We start from the raw sequence: 25,267 nt of genomic DNA on the forward strand, positions 1-25,267 counted from the left end.
TCAGGTTCATTTGAGATAATGTTAATTTTGTGAGACCGTGAAATCAAATCTAAAAGTATTTTTAAAATGCAAAATAAAAGAAAAAATCTGAAAATTTGTTTTTTTAATTATTATTTTCGTCACTTTAATTACCTAAAAAAACATAAAATAAAAAATATATAAAATATATAAAAAAAATTATCATTTTTTTGAAAAATAAGTGAAATATTTTTATAAAATATTACTCTGTAAATATTTTAATGTGATTTTTAGAATGTTCGAATATTCTATTAGATTTGTCAGATATGTAAAATATCTTAATATTGTACTAGAATATGTAAAAGAATGTATTTGTATTTATTTATTCTTTTTTTTTTCTTTTCGAAAATCTAAATGACGAAAATAATATTTGAAAACAAAATCAAAAAATTTTAAGTATTTTTTATTTTAAAAATGTTTTTTTATCTACAAAATGAGTGATTATGATTGTGTCTCACGTTCTCACCAAATTACGTCATCTCACATGAACCTAACTATATATATATATATATATATATATATATATATATATATATATATATATATATATATATATATATATATATATATATATATATATATATCTTGAAACTCACCACCAAACTTGTATTATATCGTAATCTGAGTCTAGTTTAGCATTCATATAAATTTTAGTTACAGCTAAAGGTATAGAGGAACACTAAAAAACTAACAAAATGGCCTATCTACTTTGAATTTTTGGATTTCATTAATTGACTTCCAAAGTTGAATCTTACTTTTGGAAAGAAAAGTGGTATATACAATTAATGGCGAAGCGATGATTAAAGGTAGCAAGTGAGTGTTTTGAAGTCTAAGCTTAATGGGATAATTGTGGGTCACACTATAGCACTACAAAAAGAAGTCAACCCCCAGAAGTCAAGATGGCGCAGTATCAGAAACATAGTACCGGTCTGTTCATTTAACGTGGTTCAATCTGGCTCATTCGGGTTACCATCACTCATTCTTAATGCATTAAAAAGTAGTATTCTTGACGGTTTTGTCAATTGTGGATCCACAAAAATGATGCAACTTGTAACATGGGCGGTATTATAAGTAGCAAACTAGGGACACACTTCCTCACCTAAAAAAGTCCATAACTTCCTTAGCTTTTGTAAACAAGATAATGAATAGGGAGAATTGCAAACAAGAACCATGTGTGGATGACTATGTTGATTCGAAAGGCAGACCTTGTAAGCCCGGCAAACATGGTGGTATGCGTGCTGCTCTTGCCATCCTCGGTAATTCTCCTCCAGAACTGTAGCCATATGAATCTTGGTTGAACTTTAAGTTATTGATTGCGTGCATATTGTGACTAATATGTAGATCTAGTAGTATGTGGTGTGAATCTTTGCATGCTAATAGATGTATTGGATGTTTTTGATCAGGACTTCAGTCATTCGAAATGATGGCTATTGCTGCGGTTGGAAACAATCTTATCACTTATGTTTTCAATGAGATGCATTTCCCTTTATCAAAGTCTGCCAACGTTGTCACAAACTTTGTTGGCACCGTCTTTCTACTTTCTCTCCTTGGTGGCTTTGTCTCTGACTCCTACCTCGGTAGCTTCCGTACCATGTTACTTTTCGGCTTCATTGAGCTATGTGTAAGTCTATATGTTTGTATATAATGATTAAATCTTCACGTTTGCTTCAAATAATAATAAAATTGCAACACAAAGATTTTGATTTTACTTTATATGTGTAGGGATTTATATTGCTATCTATACAAGCTCATCTGCCTCAACTTAGACCACCAAAATGTGACATGACGTCGAGTGTTAGCAAATGTGAGGAAGCACAAGGTCTCAAGGAGTTCATATTCTTCGCAGCCGTCTATTTGGTGGCTTTAGGAAGTGGTTGTCTAAAACCAAATATAATTTCTCTTGGAGCTGACCAGTTCCGGAAAAAGGACTCTAGGAAGCTATCGACTTATTTCAACTGTGCCTATTTTGCATTTTGCATCGGTGAGCTCATAGCACTAACGCTTCTAGTTTGGGTGCAAACAAATTCTGGGATGGATATAGGGTTTGCTGTTTCAGCTGCTGCCATGGCTGTCGGATTGATATGCTTACTTTCGGGGACTTCTCTTTATAGGAACAAGCCTACTTGTGGAAGTATATTCACTCCGATTGCTCAAGTAATCAACACATCACATCTTATGTTCAACTATTTTGTTCTTCTCAGCTTCATACATGCATTTGTGGTTACTTTTTCTCACCTCTATTTCAGGTTTTTGTAGCTGCAATTACGAAGAGGAAACAAGTTTGCCCTTCGAGTTTTAAGATGCTCCATGGAAGCCAAAGTACAGTCATCCTACACCATAATGTCTCAACCGAGTCACATGGTGGTAGCAGCCTTCTCCATACCGATAAGTTCAGGTCTTGTTTACAAAACTTAAGGATCAATATGTGCATTGAGATAACGCGTTCATTGTCATTAAATTGTACTCATGAGTTTTATCTTTCTTTTGCATCCCCAATTCCTTACAGGTTCTTGGACAAAGCATGTATTAAGATTCAAGATGATACTCAAAGCAATGAAAGCCCATGGAGATTGTGCACCATGTCCCAAGTTGAGCAAGTGAAGATACTCATATCAGTAGTTCCCATTTTTGCCTGCACCATCATCTTCAACACCATTTTAGCACAACTCCAAACGTTCTCTGTTCAACAAGGTAGCATTATGAATACCAAACTCACCACAAACTTTGAAATTCCTCCAGCATCCCTTCAATCCATCCCATACGTCATGCTAGTATTCCTAGTGCCTCTCTATGAGACAGCCTTTGTCCGCATTGCACGCAAAATCACAGGGCATGACTCAGGAATCTCTCCGCTACAAAGGGTTGGTGTCGGGCTCTTCATTGCAACATTCTCCATGGTTTCAGCTGCAGTAGTTGAGCACAAGCGAAGAACAATGGCTTTGAGAGATCCGAGAGAAACCCTCTCAATCTTTTGGATCGCACCACAGTTTCTTGTTTTTGGGGTCTCAGAGATGTTCACTGCAGTTGGGCTAATCGAATTCTTTTATAAGCAATCATTAGAAGGCATGCAATCTTTCTTGACAGCAATGACGTATTGCTCATACTCATTTGGATTCTACTTAAGTTCTATCTTGGTATCCCTTGTGAACAAGGTCACTTCTAGGTCCGGTCATGGTGGATGGCTCAGCGACAACAACCTCAACAACGACAGATTAGACCTTTTCTACTGGTTATTAGCTGGTCTAAGCTTCGTCAACTTCTTTAACTACCTTTTCTGGTCAAGGTGGTATTGCTATAACCCATCATTGGCGGGTCATCATGAGGGCCCTGGCTGCCCCAAGGATTCAACATCCAATAGAAATGACATCGAAACAGGCTAGCAACATCACTTCCAGTGAGCTTATGCAACACATATAGTAATAGTGAGAGAGAAAAAGACCTAGAAATGATTATCCTGATAACCTTTAGAACATCAAGTGCAGCATTTTACGGGTTTGACTTTGCTAGTGCCGGAGTCCTTTTGTGTGTTTGACTTTGATATGTAAGGGTCCACCATAAAAGATTTAGCACACCATCTGATTTGAATGGTCTAAAAAAGATGTTAGGTATAAACCCATCACCTCTATGCTTCAGTGCTATTAATTGTCTCCTAGCCTGCTTTCATTCACTTTGTACATGTTATAATATGTCATGAGTTTCACTTTATAGTTGGTTTTGGGTGGAATAAACGCACCTCTCTCTCTCTCTCTCTCTCTCTCTCTCTCTCTCTCTCTCTCTCTCTCTCTCTCTCTCTCTCTCTCTCTCTCTCTCTCTCTCTCTCTCTCTCTCTCTCTCTCTCTCTCTCTCTCTCTCTATATATATATATATATATATATATATATATATATATATATATATATATATATATATATATATATATATATTTAATGTGCTTCTTACATTTATTGTATACTATGCATAAATAAGAATTTAGTAAATTAAAAAATTATTTAATTAAATAAAAATAGATATTAAATGATTTTTCATAATTGTATGTATTTTAAATAAAATCCATAATTATAATTTTTTTTTTTTATGAAAACTAATTAAATTCGTCATAAATGTAAACAATAACATTGTGTCAGAATGATTTCATACCTAGGTTTTATGTATGAGTTTGTTGTTAGTTTCAGGACTCACTCACTTAAAATACAATAAAGTTAAATGCAATATAAAAAACGAGAGGTATTTTTGCCGCAAATGAAATATATATATATATATACACACACACACACACACACACACATATATATATATATATATATATATATATATATATATATATATATATATATATATATATACATATATGGAGATAATTTAATATACATATAATTTTTACTAAATTTTTATTTGTGCATTCTAGAACACAAAATGAAAAACATTTGAACACACACACACACATACATACACACACACACACACACACACACACACACACACATATATATATATATATATATATATATATATATATACATATAAAAGGTTAAGAATGGGGGAATCATTCTCAGCCACTCATTTATTTTTGCCGAAAATCTTCCGTCATACCAGCGGAAAATGAAAAATTAATAGACATGTGTTTTCCAACAAAACATATTTCCTTAAACTATTGTAACATCCCGGAATGCAGAAGTACATTGGAAGGGCTAAAGGTGTAAATAAGAAGGTCGATTTACCGAGTCTATGGATAGACACGGCGAGTCGAGTCGCGTTTCAGGTCGCATGATAAGTGACCAACTCAGCGAGTCGCATGGGTGGACTCGGCAAGTTGGTGCTGTGCGGAGAAAACCCTAATCCCGGGGGTTGAGCCCTATATAAAGAGCATAATACCCTCTCCCCAACCTCTTTACTCTCCCTTGAAGCCCAGAAACCCAAACATTCGTTTGTGAGAGATTTAGAGAGCATTAGAGCCTTGGAGGAAGAAATCTTGGAGGGGAATTGAAGAGCAAGAAGATTTGGAGCATGGGGCTTTGCAGAGACTTGGTCCATTCTCCAGTAGGAGCTTGCAGTGGAGGTAAGAGATCTATTCTTGAGCTTCTGTGCATCTAGATTTATCAATTGTGGGGTTTTTGGAGCATAGATGAGGTCAATCTTGAGTTTGGTGTAAGATCTGAGGCTGCTACCTCAGATCTGGGATTGTAATGGTCCAGGAAACGATAAAGTTCATGCCCAAGAGTTGTTAGTGAAGCCTTCTTGACCCAAACCCTAGCCTAAGAGTGCTTTATGCTTAGATCTCTTTGGATTCACATAAAGTTTGCAAATTTACGTGAGGAATAGCTTGTGGAAGGGTAGATCTATAGATTGGAGCCCCTACATGGCTTGGAAAGCCACTGAATGGATTAAGAACTAGAGGTACTCGGCTAGTCACATGGGTGTACTCGGCGAGTTGGATGAAGATAGGCAGGGACTTGATGAGTTGGAAGAACAACTCGGCGAGTCTGTTGAAGGTGGCCTTGGACTCCACGAGTCTGTTGTTGGACTCGTCGAGTCTGGTCGTGAAGTCCTAACCGTTTTGGTTGAGCTGTGAATCGGTGAGTTGAACAGGAGGTGACTCAGAGTTCGTGGGACTCGGAGAGTCTTAGGGCGACTCGGCGAGTAGAGTCAGTCAGGAAGTTTGACCTTGACTGAGGACTTTGACTTTGACCAAGAGTTAACCAGTTGACCTCCAAGGGTATTTTGGAAATTATTGGTATTTATTGGGTTCAGTCTTTTGGTATTATCTGTGGTGGAGTTCGTGTCGGAGGTTGGAGCAGCGTGATGTTATCTTTTCAATCAGCAGTTGCGAGGTGAGTTATCTTCACTATATCAACAGGGTCTAAGGAACCAAGGCCGGCCCTTTATAGGATTCTAATCCGTGTATCGTTGTTATGTTGTTTTTTTTTTGCTATGTTTGCATCCTGGTAGTTAGGATGGTATATGTTAGAGACCTGGTTAAGGTCGGTATCTTGGTATATAGGATGATGTTTGCATCCTGTTGTTTTCACTCTATCTCTCTCTATGTAAAATCTCTCCCAAATCTCTCCAAGTATGTGAAATCTCTCTCAAATATCTCTCTGTATGAGAAATCTCTCCAAGAATGTCAAATCTCTCCCCAAATCCCTCTAAGTATGTGAAATCTCTCTCAAATATCTCTCTGTATGAGAAATCTCTCCAAGAATGTCAAATATCTCCCAAATCTCTCCAATTATGTGAAATCTCTCTCAAATATCTCTCTGTATGAGAAATATCTCCAAGAATGTCAAATCTCTCCCAAATCTCTCCAAGTATGCGAAAACTCTCGCAAATATCTCTGTGTATGAGAAATCTCTCCAAGAATGTCAAATCTCTCCCAAATCTCTCCAAGTGTGAGAAATCTCTCCCAAATCTCTCTCAAAAGTTTCCTGTAACTTTTTGGAATCATTCGGGTCATTCCGACCCTTAACCGGGTCAAAAACGGCTTAAAACGGGGTAAAAACGAGAAAAATGGACCTTAGGAACCGAAACCCTTCTCAAGGAGCCGAAGCTCCTTAAGGCCGAAAGTACCCTGGACGAACCGAGCCTCTGTTGGCCGAAACCGGAGGACCGAATCACTGTAGCGAAGACCGAGTCTCGGTCTCTGTCTCTATCGCTTCTCGCTCTGTCGCTTCGCCTCTCTGTCGCTTCCTCTCCTCTCTGTCGCTTCTTCACTCTCTGTCTCTACCCGCCTCTCGGTCTCTCTCTCTTCCCTCCTCTCGGTCTCTGCTCCTTCTCTCCTCTCTGGCTCTTCGCGCCTCTCTGTTCTCTCCTCCCCCCCTCTCGGTTCCTGCCCTCTCTCTTCTCCCCTCTCGGTTCCTGCTCTCTCTCTTCTCCCCTCTAGGTTTCTACCCTCCCTCCTCTCGGTTTCAGCATCAGAAGGTCGAACCTCGGCCAGATTTCGGAAATTTGTCACTTTTAGCCCCTTTTTTATATTTTTAACATTTTAAGCCCGTTTTTCGTGATTTTAAAGCGGGATTTTCTCCAGAAATTATATTTTAACATAATAAACCCTAAATATTCATAATTTAAACATATTTTGATGAAAATCATTATCTAAATAATAAAAATCAAATGGGTGAATTATTAAAGGTGGAGTGTTGACTTTGCCTTATCCAATGTCACAAGCAACCACCCCACACCCACTCTTTGACTAACCACACCTCCCCACCTTACCTAAGTCACTTCAATGTCCCTTACACTCAAATTACACTCATCCCCACATTTTTAGAGCTGGAACAAACATCCTCTCTCCTCATTTCTCTCATTTGCTCTCATTTCACTAAGTATCAAACACCACCTTTCTCTCAGACTTTTTCTCCACCAAACTCGAGATTCAAGGCTGATTTTCAAGTGTTCCTCCACATTTGGTAAGCATAATCCATTCTCCTTATGATTATCTCACTTATTTCCACTCAAATGATGGATATCTTACACAAACTCCATCATATTTGTGTTAGATCTTCAAATCTTCAAGCAATCTTCCCAAGTGTTCTTGAGTTGAACACCCCTTCTCTCCATCATCCATCCACTGAAATCACTCAAGGTGAGTCCATACCCCTACATTTTCATGTTTTCTCAAGTTTTCAGGGGGGGAATACATGTTCAAACATTAAGAACATAACTAAAATTTTCTAACAACCTTCATCAGAAAAGTTCAACTCCATTCACGGACTGTTTTGGGCATCTTAAACAATTTTGTTTTCAAAACTGTACAAGGTGAAAATAGTTCAAGTTTTTAGCTTTAAAATGACTACTTGCACATCTCCATACGATTTTTCTACAATTTATGGTGATTTTTACAAAACTGCCTATCATTTCAAACAACAATCCGGACCAGTCTGTGATTATGGACCTTTTCACCCAAGTTGGAGGTCGTTAAAAATCGTGGTAAAAATTATGAGTAAACTAGACACATTTTGTGAACTCTTAGAATTTACGGATCTAGTTTTTGACTTCGTATGATTTTTCTATGATTTTTCCAAAACAGGGCAGAATGGCTAAAGTTAGCCAACAGCATGTAGATATCATAACACTTTGTATTATGTTGAGCAAAGTGTATAATCATAAGTTCTAATTATTGAATGTGTTCCTTGTTAGTTTGTCATCATGAACTGAAACTAAGTCATTCATAATAAATATTATTCATTCATTTTAGAACACGTATATTAAACTATAAAAAGTATAGTTTGATAAATTCATAACACTAATACATTTCCATAAAAGAGTTCATACATATTACATACATTTTATATAAACTATAATAGGTATAGTTTATGATACATCACTCAGCACACTCGTACAAAAATGGTACATTCATACAAGAAAGATTTATATTCACACACATTTCACGTAAACTTGTTAACCTATAGTTTGATAAATTCATAACACTAATACATTTCCATAAAAGAGTTCATACATATTACATACATTTTAGATAAACTATAATAGGTATAGTTTATGATACATCACTCAACACACTCGTACAAAAAGGTTACATTCATACAAGAAAGATTTATATTCACACACATTTCACGTAAACTTGTTAACCTATATTGTGAGACTGTCTCTCTCTCTCTCCCCGTACGTCCAAGTGTGGGATATAATTCCTGGTAGTTATAATCAGAATCTCCTTGAGGGAGAATGTGATACTTGTATATAGATCTATATTGGGTTTGACACCCCACACCTTGCTGGTAGCTACAGTAGGACCTGCAGGTCTACGGGTGACAAATGTCATTTCAGTTTTCGCGACGCCTGAGAACGTCGTGGCAGGTTCACATAGTCATAGTATGATTATAGCGACTCACATAGGGATATAACAATCCATAAGTTTACGGGATTTTATTTTCAAAACCTAAATGAGTTTTATGTCGATTTAAAATCACTTTTTATCTCTATGAGTACAGATATTACTGTACACTTTAGGTTTTGGTAGTTACGACTACACATCATTTGAAACCACATTTATACCTTTAAGTATGGTCAATACTTGTTATTATTCGGTCCTCTAATTTAGGACTACATATATATAAAGTATTAACAAACATGAGAACATACAAAAATTTCATTTAATTCAAACGCGTCCATGTCCATTTAAGTACATAACATTTTCTATTAATAAGAAAGGTTACTTATACATTTTGGTCTTCAATCATAAGACTACATTACACAAACTTTAAAGAAAATATCGGATTTTCTGGATACATATTCTAACGCTTTTACAAGGAAAACGAATTACTTTTCTAACGAAATCTCTTATGAACTCACCAACCTTTGTGTTGACACTTTTCAAAACTACTTGTATTCTCAGGAATTCAGTGAAAACAGGAAATCAACAACGTTTTGAGGATGGGACGATAAATCGTCAAACAGTTCATTTTGTATCATAATGTAATTGATGTGAATCATGTAAACATGTGCTTTGATGTAACGTTTTCAATTATATTTGTGTTGGTTGTATTTACTTTGAGCACTATTATACTCATTGTTGTGATACTCTACATGAAGTCCTCCACCCCCGGACGTTTCCGCCATCCTTGGTTTGGGGGTGTGACAGATTGGTATCAGAGCATTGTTTATAGTGAACTCAGTATATCAAACCACATAAGATATACAAACTATAAATGCATTGGGACTAAGTCTCTGATTTAAAGTTTCAAAACAACTATACTTTTAGAAATAAATAGTTTCTTATTAAAGGTATACATGCATACATACATATTAAGGTCAGCACCACTCTAGAACAAAACAAAAGTAATGATTGTTGAATATCACAGGTAAGCTCAGGGATGTATGGTCAGTCCTGGGAGTGGCATAGCCTGATCAACTATGCTGGTCCGAGGAGTGATTAGAACATGCCCAAGAATAGTTGTGATATGGCAACAAGTCTAAAAACATACCAACACTACCACGATGAGAACATTAGAATAGAACATGAGTTTAAAATACAATAGGAGTATTTTGTAATATCATAACTTATATGAAAACTAAATAGATCCTTAATAATAGGTCTATAGTCCCTAAGTGGATACTTTAAGGTTATATATAACTTAGAAATTATAGACTTAGAATTTGTGGTCATTACTTTACTTCCTTTTCGTTGTTTGGATGTGGACCTAGAGTGGGATCACTTACTCAAAGGTCTATCGTATCTTGTTATATGTAATTAGTATGCACTATGTCATTACAAAAGTAACTAATAAGGATCACCCCTATAAGTAAGTGATAATAGAGTTAGACACATAGTACTTATTTCCTCCACTTCTATTCTCGCAAATACGGCATAGCAAAAATCCTACTTACCGGACGACCCCTACTTTCCTAATCCGAACTCAAGGAATGGTGAATGGTTATGAGAAGAATCATAAGCGGGACCGGAGATAATCGATCCTCCATGCATAGCAAGGGTTCCGCGAACCGTTTCGACTATAACGAACCTGTGACCCGTTGCGCAATCATGATCGAGGGTTGAATGTCGACAACAATGACAACAACCACCATGAGGAGACCAACGAGGGTGCTATGACCTCAACCACGGGGGACTGACGGACAGAGCCCTCCCGGCAAAGACCCGGCGGATCGCGATCATCGGGGATTAAAACAGGAAGACTACAATCTGAGTTCAGAAAACTGCGCGCTACTATAGACCCCACCATCTCATGTACCGGTGACTCAGAATTATACTACTATTCCCGAGACCAACTCTCTTTTTAGGACCTTATCGCCACTTGTGAAGAGGAAAGAGAGTAAAAGGGTAGGACACACAACATTCAAAGAAAGGATGATTGTAGCCAAGCGTTGATTGGCAAAGCTACAAAACTACATCGACCTTGCCTCAGGTATCACAAGGGATGGATCATCGTAAGTAGAGTTCATACCGCTCATCAGACCTGGTAAATTATCTTTATAAGTATGCGCTGGTGCTACTCTATTGTAAGTAAAATCACGACACTACAAATTAAGTAGTCATATTAATCGAGAAATCTATCTACTATCAAAACCCGCCCATGCACAAATGTGAAGAAGACTTGCATCGAGGTCGAAATTTTCACTGAAACCGTGGATTCTAGGGTCATATTAACAAGATGGGCTTAGGATGTACCTATCAGACTCGAATGTCTATCTAGCCTTAATTATATAACTAAGCATACATCAATAGGTTGTGATAAGGACCTAGCTTGGGTCAAGTATAAGGTTTCACTTGGATACAAAGCTACTAAAATACATGAGTTTATTATACAAAGAATCTCGTTATAAATTGCTTTCAGAACACCCTAAACAACCGAACTTTGATACAAATCGATATGAGATAAACTTAGTTAGAAAACTCGCGACATATAGCCATTCTAAAAACTCATTATCGTCTCACCTTTAAACATTTGTTGAGAAGTTTTTCTTCATAGACCTATGGGTGCGATCATACCAGCACTAATGCACCGGATCTCATCAAAATTCCTCAACCAAGTGTGTTCGGACAAACATGATTCTAAGAGGAGTAAAGTTTAATGTCCGTATGAAACCTACTCCTACCTACTGCCATAACTCCATCTCGGGAGCGTTAGCAGAAACACTAAGAATAATACAGTAATATGCAAAAATTTATATGCGTAAATATAAATTGTAAGGATGCACTTAAGCCAATCATTTCCACTAAGGAAGTCGTTTTTCATCATGAAACAGAGCTATGTCTTCACCAAGAGGCAACAAACCAACTAGCAAGGCGCCAATACTACAGATAGACGCTGCTACTTTTCAAGCTGCAGTCACGGAAGCCGTGGCAGCCGTCATGGTGCATTTCAATACTAACAACGTCAGCAGGGGTGGAAGCGGTACTAACGATACAAATTATGGTAACAATCAGGGACACCAATGGGTACCTACCAACAAAATTTACCTCAGGCCATGAACCTACGAACAAGAAGAGAAAGTTTTGGGACATGAAAGAGCGCCACCAATCTAAAGGATACACTAAAAGACAACAACCTATGGCCGCCCCTACCATTACAACAGCAGTCATGACACATGCCTCGGGGTCTGCTACCTAAATGCCTGCCAGACCATATGAGGGATCACTCCCAAAGTGCAACAAATGTGGCTTTCATCACCATGGGGCTTGCCAGGAGATGCACTGTAAAAACTGCAACAGGAAAGGGCATACCGTCCGTTTCTGTAAGATCCTGACCCAGCACTTCCCTTCAATCACCTGCACCAAAGTAGGCCCAATATGCTACCTATGCGGTGAAACGGGACACTTCAAGAGAGAATGTCCAACTGAGAAGAACGACGAAGGAACAGGAGGAATGTGATGAACACACCAACAGGAGCAGCAAGGGAACCATGTTAGGACTTTTGTAATGTTCCCAACGACAAAACATTTAAGTACTATATGTTTGTAATAAATTTGGTACGCTTACTAAAGTAACATTCCCTCTAAAAAGTAGCTAAAACGTTCTCTCTCCTACAAATCAAACCAAAGCCATTCATGTGTGACCTTAGAATCATTACCTGTAAGTTGTGATGACCTTGTCCATACATCGGGGTTAATTTAAAATCAAAATACTTAAGTCTTGAAATAGATAATTCCATCCTGACTCGGATTCCATGTCTAGTATAAGGGGTTGAGTGGGGTCACCCACTCGACAATTTCACGATGTCAATTTACATACGACGATCATATACCGCTCGATCGTAAGGAGACCTGTCAAGAATCATGATATCAAGTATCATTACTGGCTATCGAAAACACACCCACTACCAGTGCTAGACACTGTGGTATGAATCATCTACAATAATCATAATATCAAACAAAACGGAACACACAGAAAAGAAATACAGGACACTCTATCACTTTAGTGATCTCTTCCTTCGAATGCAACTTATCTCATGTTATCTAAAAAGATAGTGTTGTCGTTATCCAATTTTGATTGATATTGCCCTCGTCTTCCCGATTAAACGACTACAAAAGGGCCTTTCGCCTAACCCCTGAATATCGAAACCATCGTCTCTCATAAACATCCAGCACGGACCTTTGGATCATCTCTCGCTGTGGAACTCCAAAACACGCACCAGAGGAGTGTTATACTTCCCGAAGCCTTATCACATGTATTTACAGGAGACCTTCGGGAATGTCACGCATGTATCAGACAAGATTCAAGCATAGAAGCTTGGGACAGATATGGTACGAGTCCTGCCAGGAGCTTCGGGCTAAGGTTGCCCAGAAGGACGAGTAAATGTCCTACCATTCAAAAAGTCCTAGTCGTATAAACCAAACCCACATACTTCCTATCGAGCTACAAGAGCTATCAGGGCAAACCTGTCGAACTACTCAACAATGAAATTGAAGAACCAAGCTTCTCACCCTGAAAAGCTTTGGTCTTATTCTTCAAATTAGAAAGAAAAATCGCTCATAATGCCATCGATTTCAGAGGCCCCGACAACATCTCCAATAGAAACCTTTACTATCTGCCTCGCATAGGCGAATAGGCCGACAAACTGCAAGGAATGAGGTACCCCTCAGGAATTGAACCTGAGATCTGAATATCACCAATCATGAGTATTGAAGAAGGATGTCCGAGAACAATCCTCCAATTTCGATGCGGACGATGAAAGTTCGTTGTGATACCCTCGGATAGGATCAAACCCACTCGTAGGATTCATGAACGTAATAAATAGGATATGCCATTATTGCTAGGATCAGTTCATCATCGTCATTACACACGACTTACTTGTCTACCCTCGTAGTAAGAAGGAAACCAAGGAGAGCAGCTACAACAAACCACAGAAGCAATATGATCAGAGAAGTATTACCCGAAGTTCTCCAGATACGAGTTTTGGAATCGAGGAGTCCAATTCTCAAGACACATCATTATCAAGGTGGAAATTCATAAGGACCCTTTCGATTGATTAAAACCGTTGAGAAACAATCAGCACCGAAGGCGTTAGCAGGAATACGCCAAAAATTATGGGTCTTGCTAACCTACCATCTTAGTTCCTCTGGAACTTCTCGTAAAATATGGACCCCCTCCCAACTTTGACCCTAAAGGGGGCAACCCGTGACGGGAAGAGAAACAAGAGGGAGAAACCTTTAGAACTCCAATATAACGGACCAAATCCCTATGGAAACGCTCACCCTGGGAAGGCTTAGTACGTTTTCGGAAAACATGGAAAGCCAATACCCCAGAAAATTATGCCTTTTGAGATTCTGTCAGAATCAGTGCTATAACTCGCTACTTCAATCTACTCCCACGAGCTTGGTAAAATACATTCTACACGACACGTCCCGAACTTACGGAAGTATCTACCCGACGAGACTCTTACAATTCCCCTCGACGAGATCGAGTTTCACAAGAGCCTCACCTTCGTGGAAGAACCATAGTGACCATGGACCGAGAGGTCAAGCGGACAAAACAACGCCACTTCCCATTAGTGAAAGTTCACTGGAATACTAACCAAGGACCTAGAGTCACATGGGAGCGCGTGAGTCAGTCGATTGGGAAGTATCCTCACTTCTCGGCTTGATTATTCATGCCTACTCCTTGCCTAAATTCAAATTTCGGGACGAAATTCCCTCTAACGGGGGGATGATGTGACAACTATCAAATTTCGGTCAAGTCAAAGTCAACTAAAGTCAACAAGTCGAACCGTTTGACTCAATTTGCCCTTGGGTACTAGAATTTACATTATGAAACTTCTACATAACTCTCTATTCTAATGAGGAACCATAAAGCAAAAAGTGCGAACACCTAGATCTCCTTAACCTAAAACTGTGGTACGTGGCGAGCCAAACCGATAAAACAATGTTGCATACTCATCGGGAGTGTGTAAGATCCTTAAACAAGGCTTAACAGGGTTTACGAACCATGCATTGCGATGCTGGACACTCACAATTGTCACACATGGAAGCTCTCTCAATCGTTTTCACTTTATCTCTCTCTATGTCAAATCTCTCCCAAATCTCTCCAAGTATGTGAAATCTCTCTCAAATATCTCTCTGTATGAGAAATCTCTCCAAGAATATCAAATCTCTCTCCCAAATCCCTCTAAGTATGTGAAATCTCTCTCAAATATCTCTCTGTATGAGAAATCTCTCCAAGAATGTCAAATCTCTCCCAAATCTCTCCAATTATGTGAAATCTCTCTCAAATATCTCTCTGTATGAGAAATCTCTCCAAGAATGTCAAATCTCTCCCAAATCTCTCCAAGTATGCGAAAACTCTCGCAAATATCTCTGTGTATGAGAAATCTCTCCAAGAATGTCAAATCTCTCCCAAATCTCTCCAAGTGTGAGAAATCTCTCCCAAATCTCTCTCAAAAGTTTCCTGTAACTTTTTGGAATCATTCGGGTCATTCCGACCCTTAACCGGGTCAAAAACGGCTTAAAACGGGGTAAAAACGAGAAAAATGGACCTTAGGAACCGAAACCCTTCTCAAGGAGCCGAAGCTCCTTAAGGCCGAAAGTACCCTGGACGAACCGAGCCTCTGTTGGCCGAAACCGGAGGACCGAATCACTGTAGCGAAGACCGAGTCTCGGTCTCTGTCTCTATCGCTTCTCGCTCTGTCGCTTCGCCTCTCTGTCGCTTCCTCTCCTCTCTGTCGCTTCTTCACTCTCTGTCTCTACCCGCCTCTCGGTCTCTCTCTCTTCCCTCCTCTCGGTCTCTGCTCCTTCTCTCCTCTCTGGCTCTTCGCGCCTCTCTGTTCTCTCCTCCCCCCCCCTCTCGGTTCCTGCCCTCTCTCTTCTCCCCTCTCGGTTCCTGCTCTCTCTCTTCTCCCCTCTCGGTTTCTATCCTCTCTCCTCTCGGTTTCAGCATCAGAAGGTCGAACCTCGGCCAGATTTCGGAAATTTGTCACTTTTAGCCCCTTTTTTATATTTTTAACATTTTAAGCCCGTTTTTCGTGATTTTAAAGCGGGATTTTCTCCAGAAATTATATTTTAACATAATAAACCCTAAATATTCATAATTTAAACATATTTTGATGAAAATCATTATCTAAATAATAAAAATCAAATGGGTGAATTATTAAAGGTGGAGTGTTGACTTTGCCTTATCCAATGTCACAAGCAACCACCCCACACCCACTCTTTGACTAACCACACCTCCCCACCTTACCTAAGTCACTTCAATGTCCCTTACACTCAAATTACACTCATCCCCACATTTTTAGAGCTGGAACAAACATCCTCTCTCCTCATTTCTCTCATTTGCTCTCATTTCACTAAGTATCAAACACCACCTTTCTCTCAGACTTTTTCTCCACCAAACTCGAGATTCAAGGCTGATTTTCAAGTGTTCCTCCACATTTGGTAAGCATAATCCATTCTCCTTATGATTATCTCACTTATTTCCACTCAAATGATGGATATCTTACACAAACTCCATCATATTTGTGTTAGATCTTCAAATCTTCAAGCAATCTTCCCAAGTGTTCTTGAGTTGAACACCCCTTCTCTCCATCATCCATCCACTGAAATCACTCAAGGTGAGTTCATACCCCTACATTTTCATGTTTTCTCAAGTTTTCAGGGGGGGAATACAAGTTAAAACACTAAGAACATAACTAAAATTTTCTAACAGCCTTCATCAGAAAAGTTCAACTCCATTCACGGACTGTTTTGGGCATCTTAAACAATTTTGTTTTCAAAACTGTACAAGGTGCAAATAGTTCACGTTTTTAGCTTTAAAATGACTACTTGCACATCTCCATACGATTTTTCTACAATTTATGGTGATTTTTACAAAACTGCCTATCATTTCAAACAACAATCCGGACCAGTCTGTGATTATGGACCTTTTCACCCAAGTTGGAGGTCGTTAAAAATCGTGATAAAAATTATGAGTAAACTAGACACATTCTGTGAACTCTCATAATTTACGGATCTAGTTTTCGACTTCGTTTGATTTTTCTATGATTTTTCCAAAACAGGGCAGAATGGCTAAAGTTAGCCAACAGCATGTAGATATCATAACACTTTGTATTATGTTGAGCAAAGTGTATAATCATAAGTTCTAATTATTTAATGTGTTCCTTGTTAGTTTGTCATCATGAACTGAAACTAAGTCATTCATAATAAATATTATTAATTCATTTTAGAGCACGTATATTAAACTATAAAAAGTATAGTTTGATAAATTCATAACACTAATACATTTCCATAAAAGAGTTCATACATATTACATACATTTTAGATAAACTATAATAGGTATAGTTTATGATACATCACTCAACACACTCGTACAAAAAGGGTACATTCATACAAGAAAGATTTATGTTCACACACATTTCACGTAAACTTGTTAACCTATAGTTTGATAAATTCATAATACTAATACATTTCCATAAAAGAGTTCATACATATTACATACATTTTAGATAAACTATAATATGTATAGTTTATGATACATCACTCAACACACTCGTACAAAAAGGGTACATTCATACAAGAAAGATTTATATTCACACACATTTCACGTAAACTTGTTAACCTATATTGTGAGACTCTCTCTCTCTCTCTCCCCGTACGTCCGAGTGCGGGATATAATTCCTGGTAGTTATAATCAGAATCTCCTTGAGGGAGAACGTGATACTTGTATATAGATCTATATTGGGTTTGACACCCCACACCTTGCTGCTAGCTACAGTAGGACCTGCAGGTCTACGGGTGACAAATGTCATTTCAGTTTTCGCGACGCCTGAGAACGTCGTGGCAGGTTCACATAGTCATAGTATGATTATAGCGACTCACATAGGGATATAACAATCAATAAGTTTACGGGATTTTATTTTCAAAACCTAAATGAGTTTTATGTCGATTTAAAATCACTTTTTATCTCTATGAGTACATATATTATTGTACACTTTTGGTTTTGGTAGTTACGACTACACATCATTTGAAACCACATTTATACCTTTAAGTATGGTCAATACTTGTTATTATTCGGTCCTCTAATTTAGGACTACATATATATAAAGTATTAACAAACATGAGAACATACAGAAATTTCATTTAATTCAAACGCGTCCATGTCCATTTAAGTACATAACATTTTCTATTAATAAGAAAGGTTACTTATACATTTTGGTCTTCAGTCATAAGACTACATTACACAAACTTTAAAGAAAATATTAGATTTTCTGGATACATATTCTAACGCTTTTACAAGGAAAACGAATTACTTTTCTAACGAAATCTCTTATGAACTCACCAACCTTTGTGTTGACACTTTTCAAAACTACTTGTATTCTCAGGAATTCAGTGAAAACAGGAAATCAACAACGTTTTGAGGATGGGATGATAAATCGTCAAACAGTTAATTTTGTATCATAATGTAATTGATGTGAATCATGTAAACATGTGCTTTGATGTAACGTTTTCAATTATATTTGTGTTGGTTGTATTTACTTTAAGCACTATTATACTCATTGTTGTGATACTCTACATGAAGTCCTCCACCCCCGGACGTTTCCGCCATCCTTGGTTTGGGGGTGTGACAGTTATGTTATGTGATCTGCTAGATCGGTTTGATTAGATGTGAATTGTCATATGATTGTATGTTTATGTGCACATGGTTGTTTGACTGGGGTTGGGTTGAGGCAGGTCTTGCTTTGTGCTATAGGCCAACATACCCAGGGCGGACCGGTTATCACGAAGGCCCAGCGAGCGGTTCGGATAGGCTGTACGCCCCACGAGGGCGGACCAGATGTGCCGAGGCTCGAAGAGTGGACCAGGCCGAATGAAGGCCCGATGCGGGCGGACCAGTCATACTGTAGACTCAGAGAGTGGACCAGGTGGGTTGAAGGCCCGATGCGGGCGGACCAACCACACTGCAGACTCGAGGGATATGGCTAGACTCGGAAGGTGGACCAGGTGGACTGAAGGCCCAGTGTCGCGGACCAATCACACAATAGACCCGAAGTGCATGGCTATTCTGTTCGGTTATGATATGTTATGCGTGGTATATGTGGTTGGTATTTTGGGGGTACCGCACTAAGCTTTCGGGCTTACAGTTGTGGTTTAATTTTTTTCAGGTACTTCAGGAGACCGTGGCAAGGCGAAGGCGTGATCGTATCGCTCCTCATGTTTATGTTTTATGATATGGTTCAAGGAAGACTCTGATAACAATTGTATTGAAAACCTTTTTGTAATAATTTAACGAAACTGGGTTGTTTTTGAAAAGTATAAATTGGTTTGAATTTTTTTAGTGTTGCAAGTTGGTATCAGAGCCTTGGTTTGAGTGAATTGGAGGAACATTCGTATGAATCCAATCTCAAATCAAGGAGAGATTTCAAAAGAGAATTTAAAATGGTTTTCAAAATGAGTAAAAGAGGATGCGGAGGTACGATCAGCTGGAGCTAGTAAGTAGCCCCAAAATACCATGCAAGTTATTTGTTTATGTGTTATGATAGAACAACATGCTAGTACTAGGCTAGGGATCTTCAGGAATTGCATGATAGTGTTGCCTGATTTTTTATGCCTACTAGCCTAGGGTTTCTTTCTGTATGAAATTTCCAGTGTTCCTCTAGGAGTGAGGGTTGAGTGCTTGGTATGCCTGTTCTTCACTAGGGTGTTGTGGTGATACATGTTATAAATATGGATAGGTGTGGAAGGTAGTATGGGCCCATACTACTAAAAGCACAGGACCCATACACGTATCAAGGAAGTCGCAACCCCTAGGGCGGTGTTGAGAGTCGGTTCCCATGTTAGTGGGAGGTATCTGATGTCGGCAGTATATTCTTTCAGTATGGTGGTTACGAGAAATGCTGGGAGCGGATCCGGATCAGGATCGGGAGCAGGAGAAGGAAGTCAGGGTGGGTCAGCACCACCCGATGGTATCGGTCAGATGAGCACAGATGAGTTGGATGCTAGGATTCGTGAGATCCTGTATGATGAGGTTGCTACGATGTTCCGGGCTGAGTTTCCGGAACTGTTTGGGTCGATCAAGACCGCGATGGTTGAGTATTTTGATGAGCGTTATGCAGCTCTTACAGAGACGGCTGCCGCGGCAACTACAGCGGCTGTAGCAGCGGCAGGGGGAGGAGCCGGTAGTGGTTTTCAGTATCGGGACTTCAATAATACGAAGCCCCCCACCATCAATGGAGTTCAGGACCTGATTGTTCCTATGAGATGGTTGTCAGACGTGGAGGGGTATTTCTTCACGTGCTCATGCCCTGCTGATCAGAGGGTGAGGTGTGCTCTGAACCTTTTGAGGCTTGGGGCGAAGGATTGGTGGAGGTTGACCACGGGATCGTATTCTGATGCGTAGCGAGCTACGGTTTCTTGGGATCAGTTCATAGAGATGTCCAGTACTCGCTATGTTCCACGAGTTGAGAGGGAGAGATTAGCCCAGGAGTTCCTGGAGCTGAAGCAGGATTCTGAGTCTGTGACTGAGATCATCAGGATGTTCACTGAGAGGGCGATGTTTTGCCCTGAGTTTGCTTCTGAGCAGGCCTAGATGTCCCGATATCTAAGTATGTTGAAGAGGGATATCAGGCAGTTTGTGTCTACGCAGAGGTGCGAGATATTGTTGGAGTTGCAGGAAGCCGCTAGGCGGCGGGAGTTGGAGATCGTGTTACAGTTGAGAGAACACAGGCAGGCTCCGGTACACTCGCAACCGGCACCGAAATGGTCTAAGACCGTTGATTTCAGTTTGCGCAGCGGCACTTATGAGAAGTGTGGTAAGGGTCACGCTGGAGCTTGTAGGTCCAGTGGTGCGTGCTGCAAGTGCAGGAGAGAGGGGCAGTACGCGAGGGATTGTCGTCAGTCAGCCCCAGCCCAGGATATGAGAATTTGCTATCAGTGTCATCAAGTTGGTCACATGAGGACCAACTATCCACAGTTGGTTGGGAGCTCGGTGCAGGCTCCAGCACCGGCCACGTTGGGGATTACGGGTGGAGGTCAGGGTAGAGCAGAGCCCCCGAGGGCTCAGGGTCATGCTTTTCAGCTTACATCAAAGGAGGTCAGGGCAATGCCGGATGCAGCTGCGGGTATGCTTCTTTTTTGATATTCTGTTATCTTGTGATTATTATGGAGTATTGTATATCTGCTAGTCTCGTTGTGTGATTTTTGGTATTGTATTTGTGTTCCTTGAGGGTTATAGTATGGTTAAGGGTTTTAGTATTGAGAGTTTCGTTGGTTATCATCCATGGGGTTTATTAATGGGAAATCATGCCTTTGGTCGGAATGTCGGGTAGCATCTGCAGTCTGAAGAGTGGTTAGCTGAAGGTCAGGCTTCTTTCAAGTCCGAGATAATCAGTGTTGATATGTGATTTTGTGAAGGTTGTTCGTTCTAGTGGGAATCAGTTCGCGTGTAAGAGAATGTGTTATGTAGGGATGCTAAGGGAGGTCGGTTATGGAGACTGGTGGTTGATAGTCAGAGCTCTAAGTGGGGAGAATTCGAAAATTCTCCGGAAGATCGACAAGCATGAGAGGTTGACACTACAAGAAAAACAGCCTTTAACGACGCGCAATCAATGACACGTGCTAATAGAGGATACGCATTTGTGTGTGCCCTAAAAATCGATGTCAGTTTTCCAAAATTTGAAGGATAGAGGACACGCATTTGTGCGTGCCCTACGATTAGTGTTAAACAAAACAAAATTAAAAACACGGAGGACGCTTATTTTAAGTGTGTATCATCTACAAATGTCGCTTTATATTTTTTTTAACAAAACGCGCGTTTTTAAAGAGGATCTACAATTCTAAAATTTTGAATACCCCGCTTCTCACTCTGATCCTATGGGTCGCCTTATCTCTCGCACAGAGCCATTCTCTCCATCCTCTCTCTCTCTCTCTCTCTCTCTCTCTCTCTCTCTCTCTCTTTCTCTCTCTCTAACCCTAGACACAACCACTGGCCATTCACGTTCCTTCTTGCTCCATATTTTTTACCTTCGTCGGATCTATCTTCTTCTCCCCCGATGCTATCTTCTTCTTGCTCCATAAAATAAAATCGGCAACCAAAGAATCAGGCTCACTTCTTATTTTGCTTTTCCGTCTCCAACAAAAACCCTAGTTTCTATCACCGCTTCTTGTCCCTCACAAAATCTTCCATAGAACCGGCGATTGGGGGTCTGCGACTCTTCATGTTGACAACGCCCTGCTGCAACTCACGATGGGGCCCAACGGTGAAGCAATTACATAACATGGTTGACTGCTCTGGCATATTTACTTTCGTATTCATCTTCTTCCTCTCTAGCTTCCCCTAAATACAAAATTAATCCCACTGTTGAATTAGTGAATTAGGGGTTAGGGTTTTGAGTGATTTGGGGAGAAGATGGTTGGCTCTAATGACCAAAAACTTCCCGGAATTGGGATTGAGAAAAGAAGATTGTGTGGAAGGAAGTTGGATTGACTATGTACTTTACTAGGCCTACTTCAATAACACAACCGAAGACACAGTGAGGTAAAGTTTACGGGTTGCAGCTACTCTTCCCCTCCATTTCTCTCTTTCTCTCTCATCTCTCATCTCTCTTGCTCTAATAAACTCCCATGTTTATTCGTTTTGAATGCTCTCTCTCTCTCTCTCTCTCTCTTACAACTTTTAGATCGAGGTGCTCTCTTGTCGTTGATGTTTCTGGATGGAGTCCTTTGCATACAGGTATGATTTAGTACAAGCTTACTTTGCATCTCATAATACATCCAATAATTAATGTCTATATATCTTAACTATAATAATGCATATCTTTTTTGGTGAATAGACAAAAACGGGAATTGTATTTATCTTGTGTGTAACTGAAATTACTCATAAGTCATAAGTGCCCTTGTTAGAAATAACAATTGATCCCATGTGCATATAAATACATAATCTTTTTATGGATATACATCATGAATCAATATGCAAAATTGTTTCCATAATCCATATACCTCCTAAATTTTTAATTGAAATAAATGTATTGGCCATTATCTATATTACACATGCTTTTGTAGTGTTATAGAGAAATATGCCAATTTAGCTGATAGAACTTCTGAAGAACAAAGATTGTTATCAATAAAGGACATCCCATACTGGTAGTTACTGCAGATTTGAGGGGATGGAAGTAGATATATCACTGGGCACTTATTACTAGGAATCATTGAACATTGCATCACCATCCTTTTTTGTTTATTATTCATTTATTTGTTTTTTTTTCCTGTGTAATAAAGAATGCAGGGTCTGAAGGTAAGTTTTTTTTTTGGCTACCAATCCTGAATTATCAGGTTCACCTCCAAGGAGGGCTCCACCAGCTGTTCCTTTTGTGGCCCCATCACCCATTATGTCAGACATAACATCACTCCCCTTTGAGGCAACAGAAGAGGATGAACCAGTTATATCCAACTCAAAATCTTTTAACTCGGGCCCAGCTCAGAATTTAACTGTTGATGACATTGATGATTTTGAGAATGATGATGATTTGGAGGAACTGAATAGTCGCAGGTATTCAAGGAGAACAATGAATGATACTGTTGATCTTGTTGTGGTTTTGCCTTCATTTGCAACAGGTAAACACAAATGATGGAAAGTTTTATGAAAATATTGTATCATCTTCTGAAATTGGTGTGTTAAGTTATGTGTTTGGTCATTTCTTCAGGTATAACTGATGACGATCTTCGTGAATCTGCCTATGAAATCCTTTTGGCTGCTGCAGGAGCTTCGGGGTATCTTTTCTTTCTTTTCTATCTTTGGCTCTGTGCATGAACTTTATTTTGTACACACACATAGTTTTAGAATTTCTTTTGAATTCCCATTTTGCTGTGACTGATTCTGTCTGGACTACAGATCTGTCAAACTACCTTTTGACTATTATGTAATGATTGTTTAAGCAGGGGACTTATAGTGCCATCAAAGGAGAAGAAAAAGAAAAGAAATCCAAATTGTTGAAGAAGCTTGGAAGGAGTAAGAGTGAACAAGTTACAAATCAATCCCAACAATCGACTGGTTTGACTGGCCTACTGGAGACAATGTGTGTCCAGATGGAGGTACAAACTATATTTCTGTTTTATATATACACTGTTTTATATAGTAGTCTATTTTGATTGTATTATATATGGTTTTTTTGCATGTTGGACATGATTGATGGGGACTGTTAGAAACCATACTGAGTTTAGGTTTGCTCTTACCAGATAGGAGTTCTATTACAGATATTACTATTAGTTATATAAAGTATATGCTACTTCCTTATGTCATGTTATTAATTAGTAGACTTTGGACCCCACAAAGTTGTGCTTGATAATAATAATGATTGTTGTAAACACAGATTTCTGAGGTATGTAAATTTTATATCCAATGTTAAGAATGATTTTGTTATAAATTGATTAAATTCCCTCCCTCCACCTGTACCCTTACAAACCATGGTAGCATGATTAACATTAAACTTCTAATGTTGTTTTTACTAGTGGAGTTAAATGCAAGAAGTGGCAACATTATTGGGTAGCTTTCACAAGCCTTAAGAAAGAAATGGAAGTAGCATATATGATGATGACGCATAACAAACAGCTATATTTTATGAATGTATGCAGGAAGTGGAAGAAATACTTGAACTTCTAAAGTCAATGTGGCGTATCTTGGGAATAACAGAGACTATTCACCACACCTGTTATGCATGGGTGCTATTCCGCCAGGTAATAACAAATGATAAATTAGTTTATTATAGTAATTTCAAGAGCTACAAATTTAAGTTTTTTTTTTCTTTTTGCAGTTTGTGAAAGCAAAATTGCTAGCTGGTAATAATGTACTTTATCTAATTAAAGTCCTCTTGGTTATTATTTGTCTATTTTAAATTCTTCTGTTGGTTGGTTATTCCTAGCAACTGGTTATGTTTAATAATCTTTAAAATTTTAATCCGACTCACTCAGAAACATTTGATTTCATTCCATTGTTTCAAGACATACATAGAGTTATCGAAGGAGATAAATGAATGAATCTTTCAAGAAATTATCTCAGGTTCCATCTTTTTCTACAAATCACCCAATATTTCTACATATGACGATAATACCCCTATATAAATATAACATATTTATCTTTTTTTTCTTCTTATAGAGAACAACTTGGTTGGGAATATTTTACATGTGCATACCTACAGGAATTGCCCTTGGTTATGTTTATGGTGGATGGGTAAATTTGGCAAGAGAACAGGTTGGTTTATGAAATCCTTCATTTATTTTCATGATATTATCCAAACAATTTAATTTCCAATTCCAAAAATTTATTTATTGCTAACTTATTTACAAATTTTTCTTCCTCAT

At 38.8% G+C, this 25,267-nt stretch overlaps 1 protein-coding gene across 1 annotated transcript; it reads left to right on the forward strand.

Annotated features, from left to right (window-relative positions):
* The first annotated feature begins 1,067 nt into the window (after nucleotides 1-1,067).
* On the forward strand, nucleotides 1,068-3,762 carry LOC145043429 (protein NRT1/ PTR FAMILY 4.4-like). Its single transcript, XM_078992076.1, has 5 exons — nucleotides 1,068-1,274; nucleotides 1,422-1,639; nucleotides 1,741-2,172; nucleotides 2,265-2,413; nucleotides 2,525-3,762. The coding sequence occupies exons 1-5, from the start codon at nucleotides 1,160-1,162 to the stop codon at nucleotides 3,396-3,398; spliced, it is 1,788 nt and encodes a 595-aa protein (XP_078848202.1). The 5' UTR covers nucleotides 1,068-1,159; the 3' UTR covers nucleotides 3,399-3,762.
* Nucleotides 3,763-25,267: the final 21,505 nt, after the last annotated feature.

This window comes from Lactuca saligna, chromosome 4 (genome assembly GCF_052625555.1).
Source record: "Lactuca saligna cultivar CGN05327 chromosome 4, ASM5262555v1, whole genome shotgun sequence".
Taxonomy (NCBI): Eukaryota; Viridiplantae; Streptophyta; class Magnoliopsida; order Asterales; family Asteraceae; genus Lactuca; species Lactuca saligna.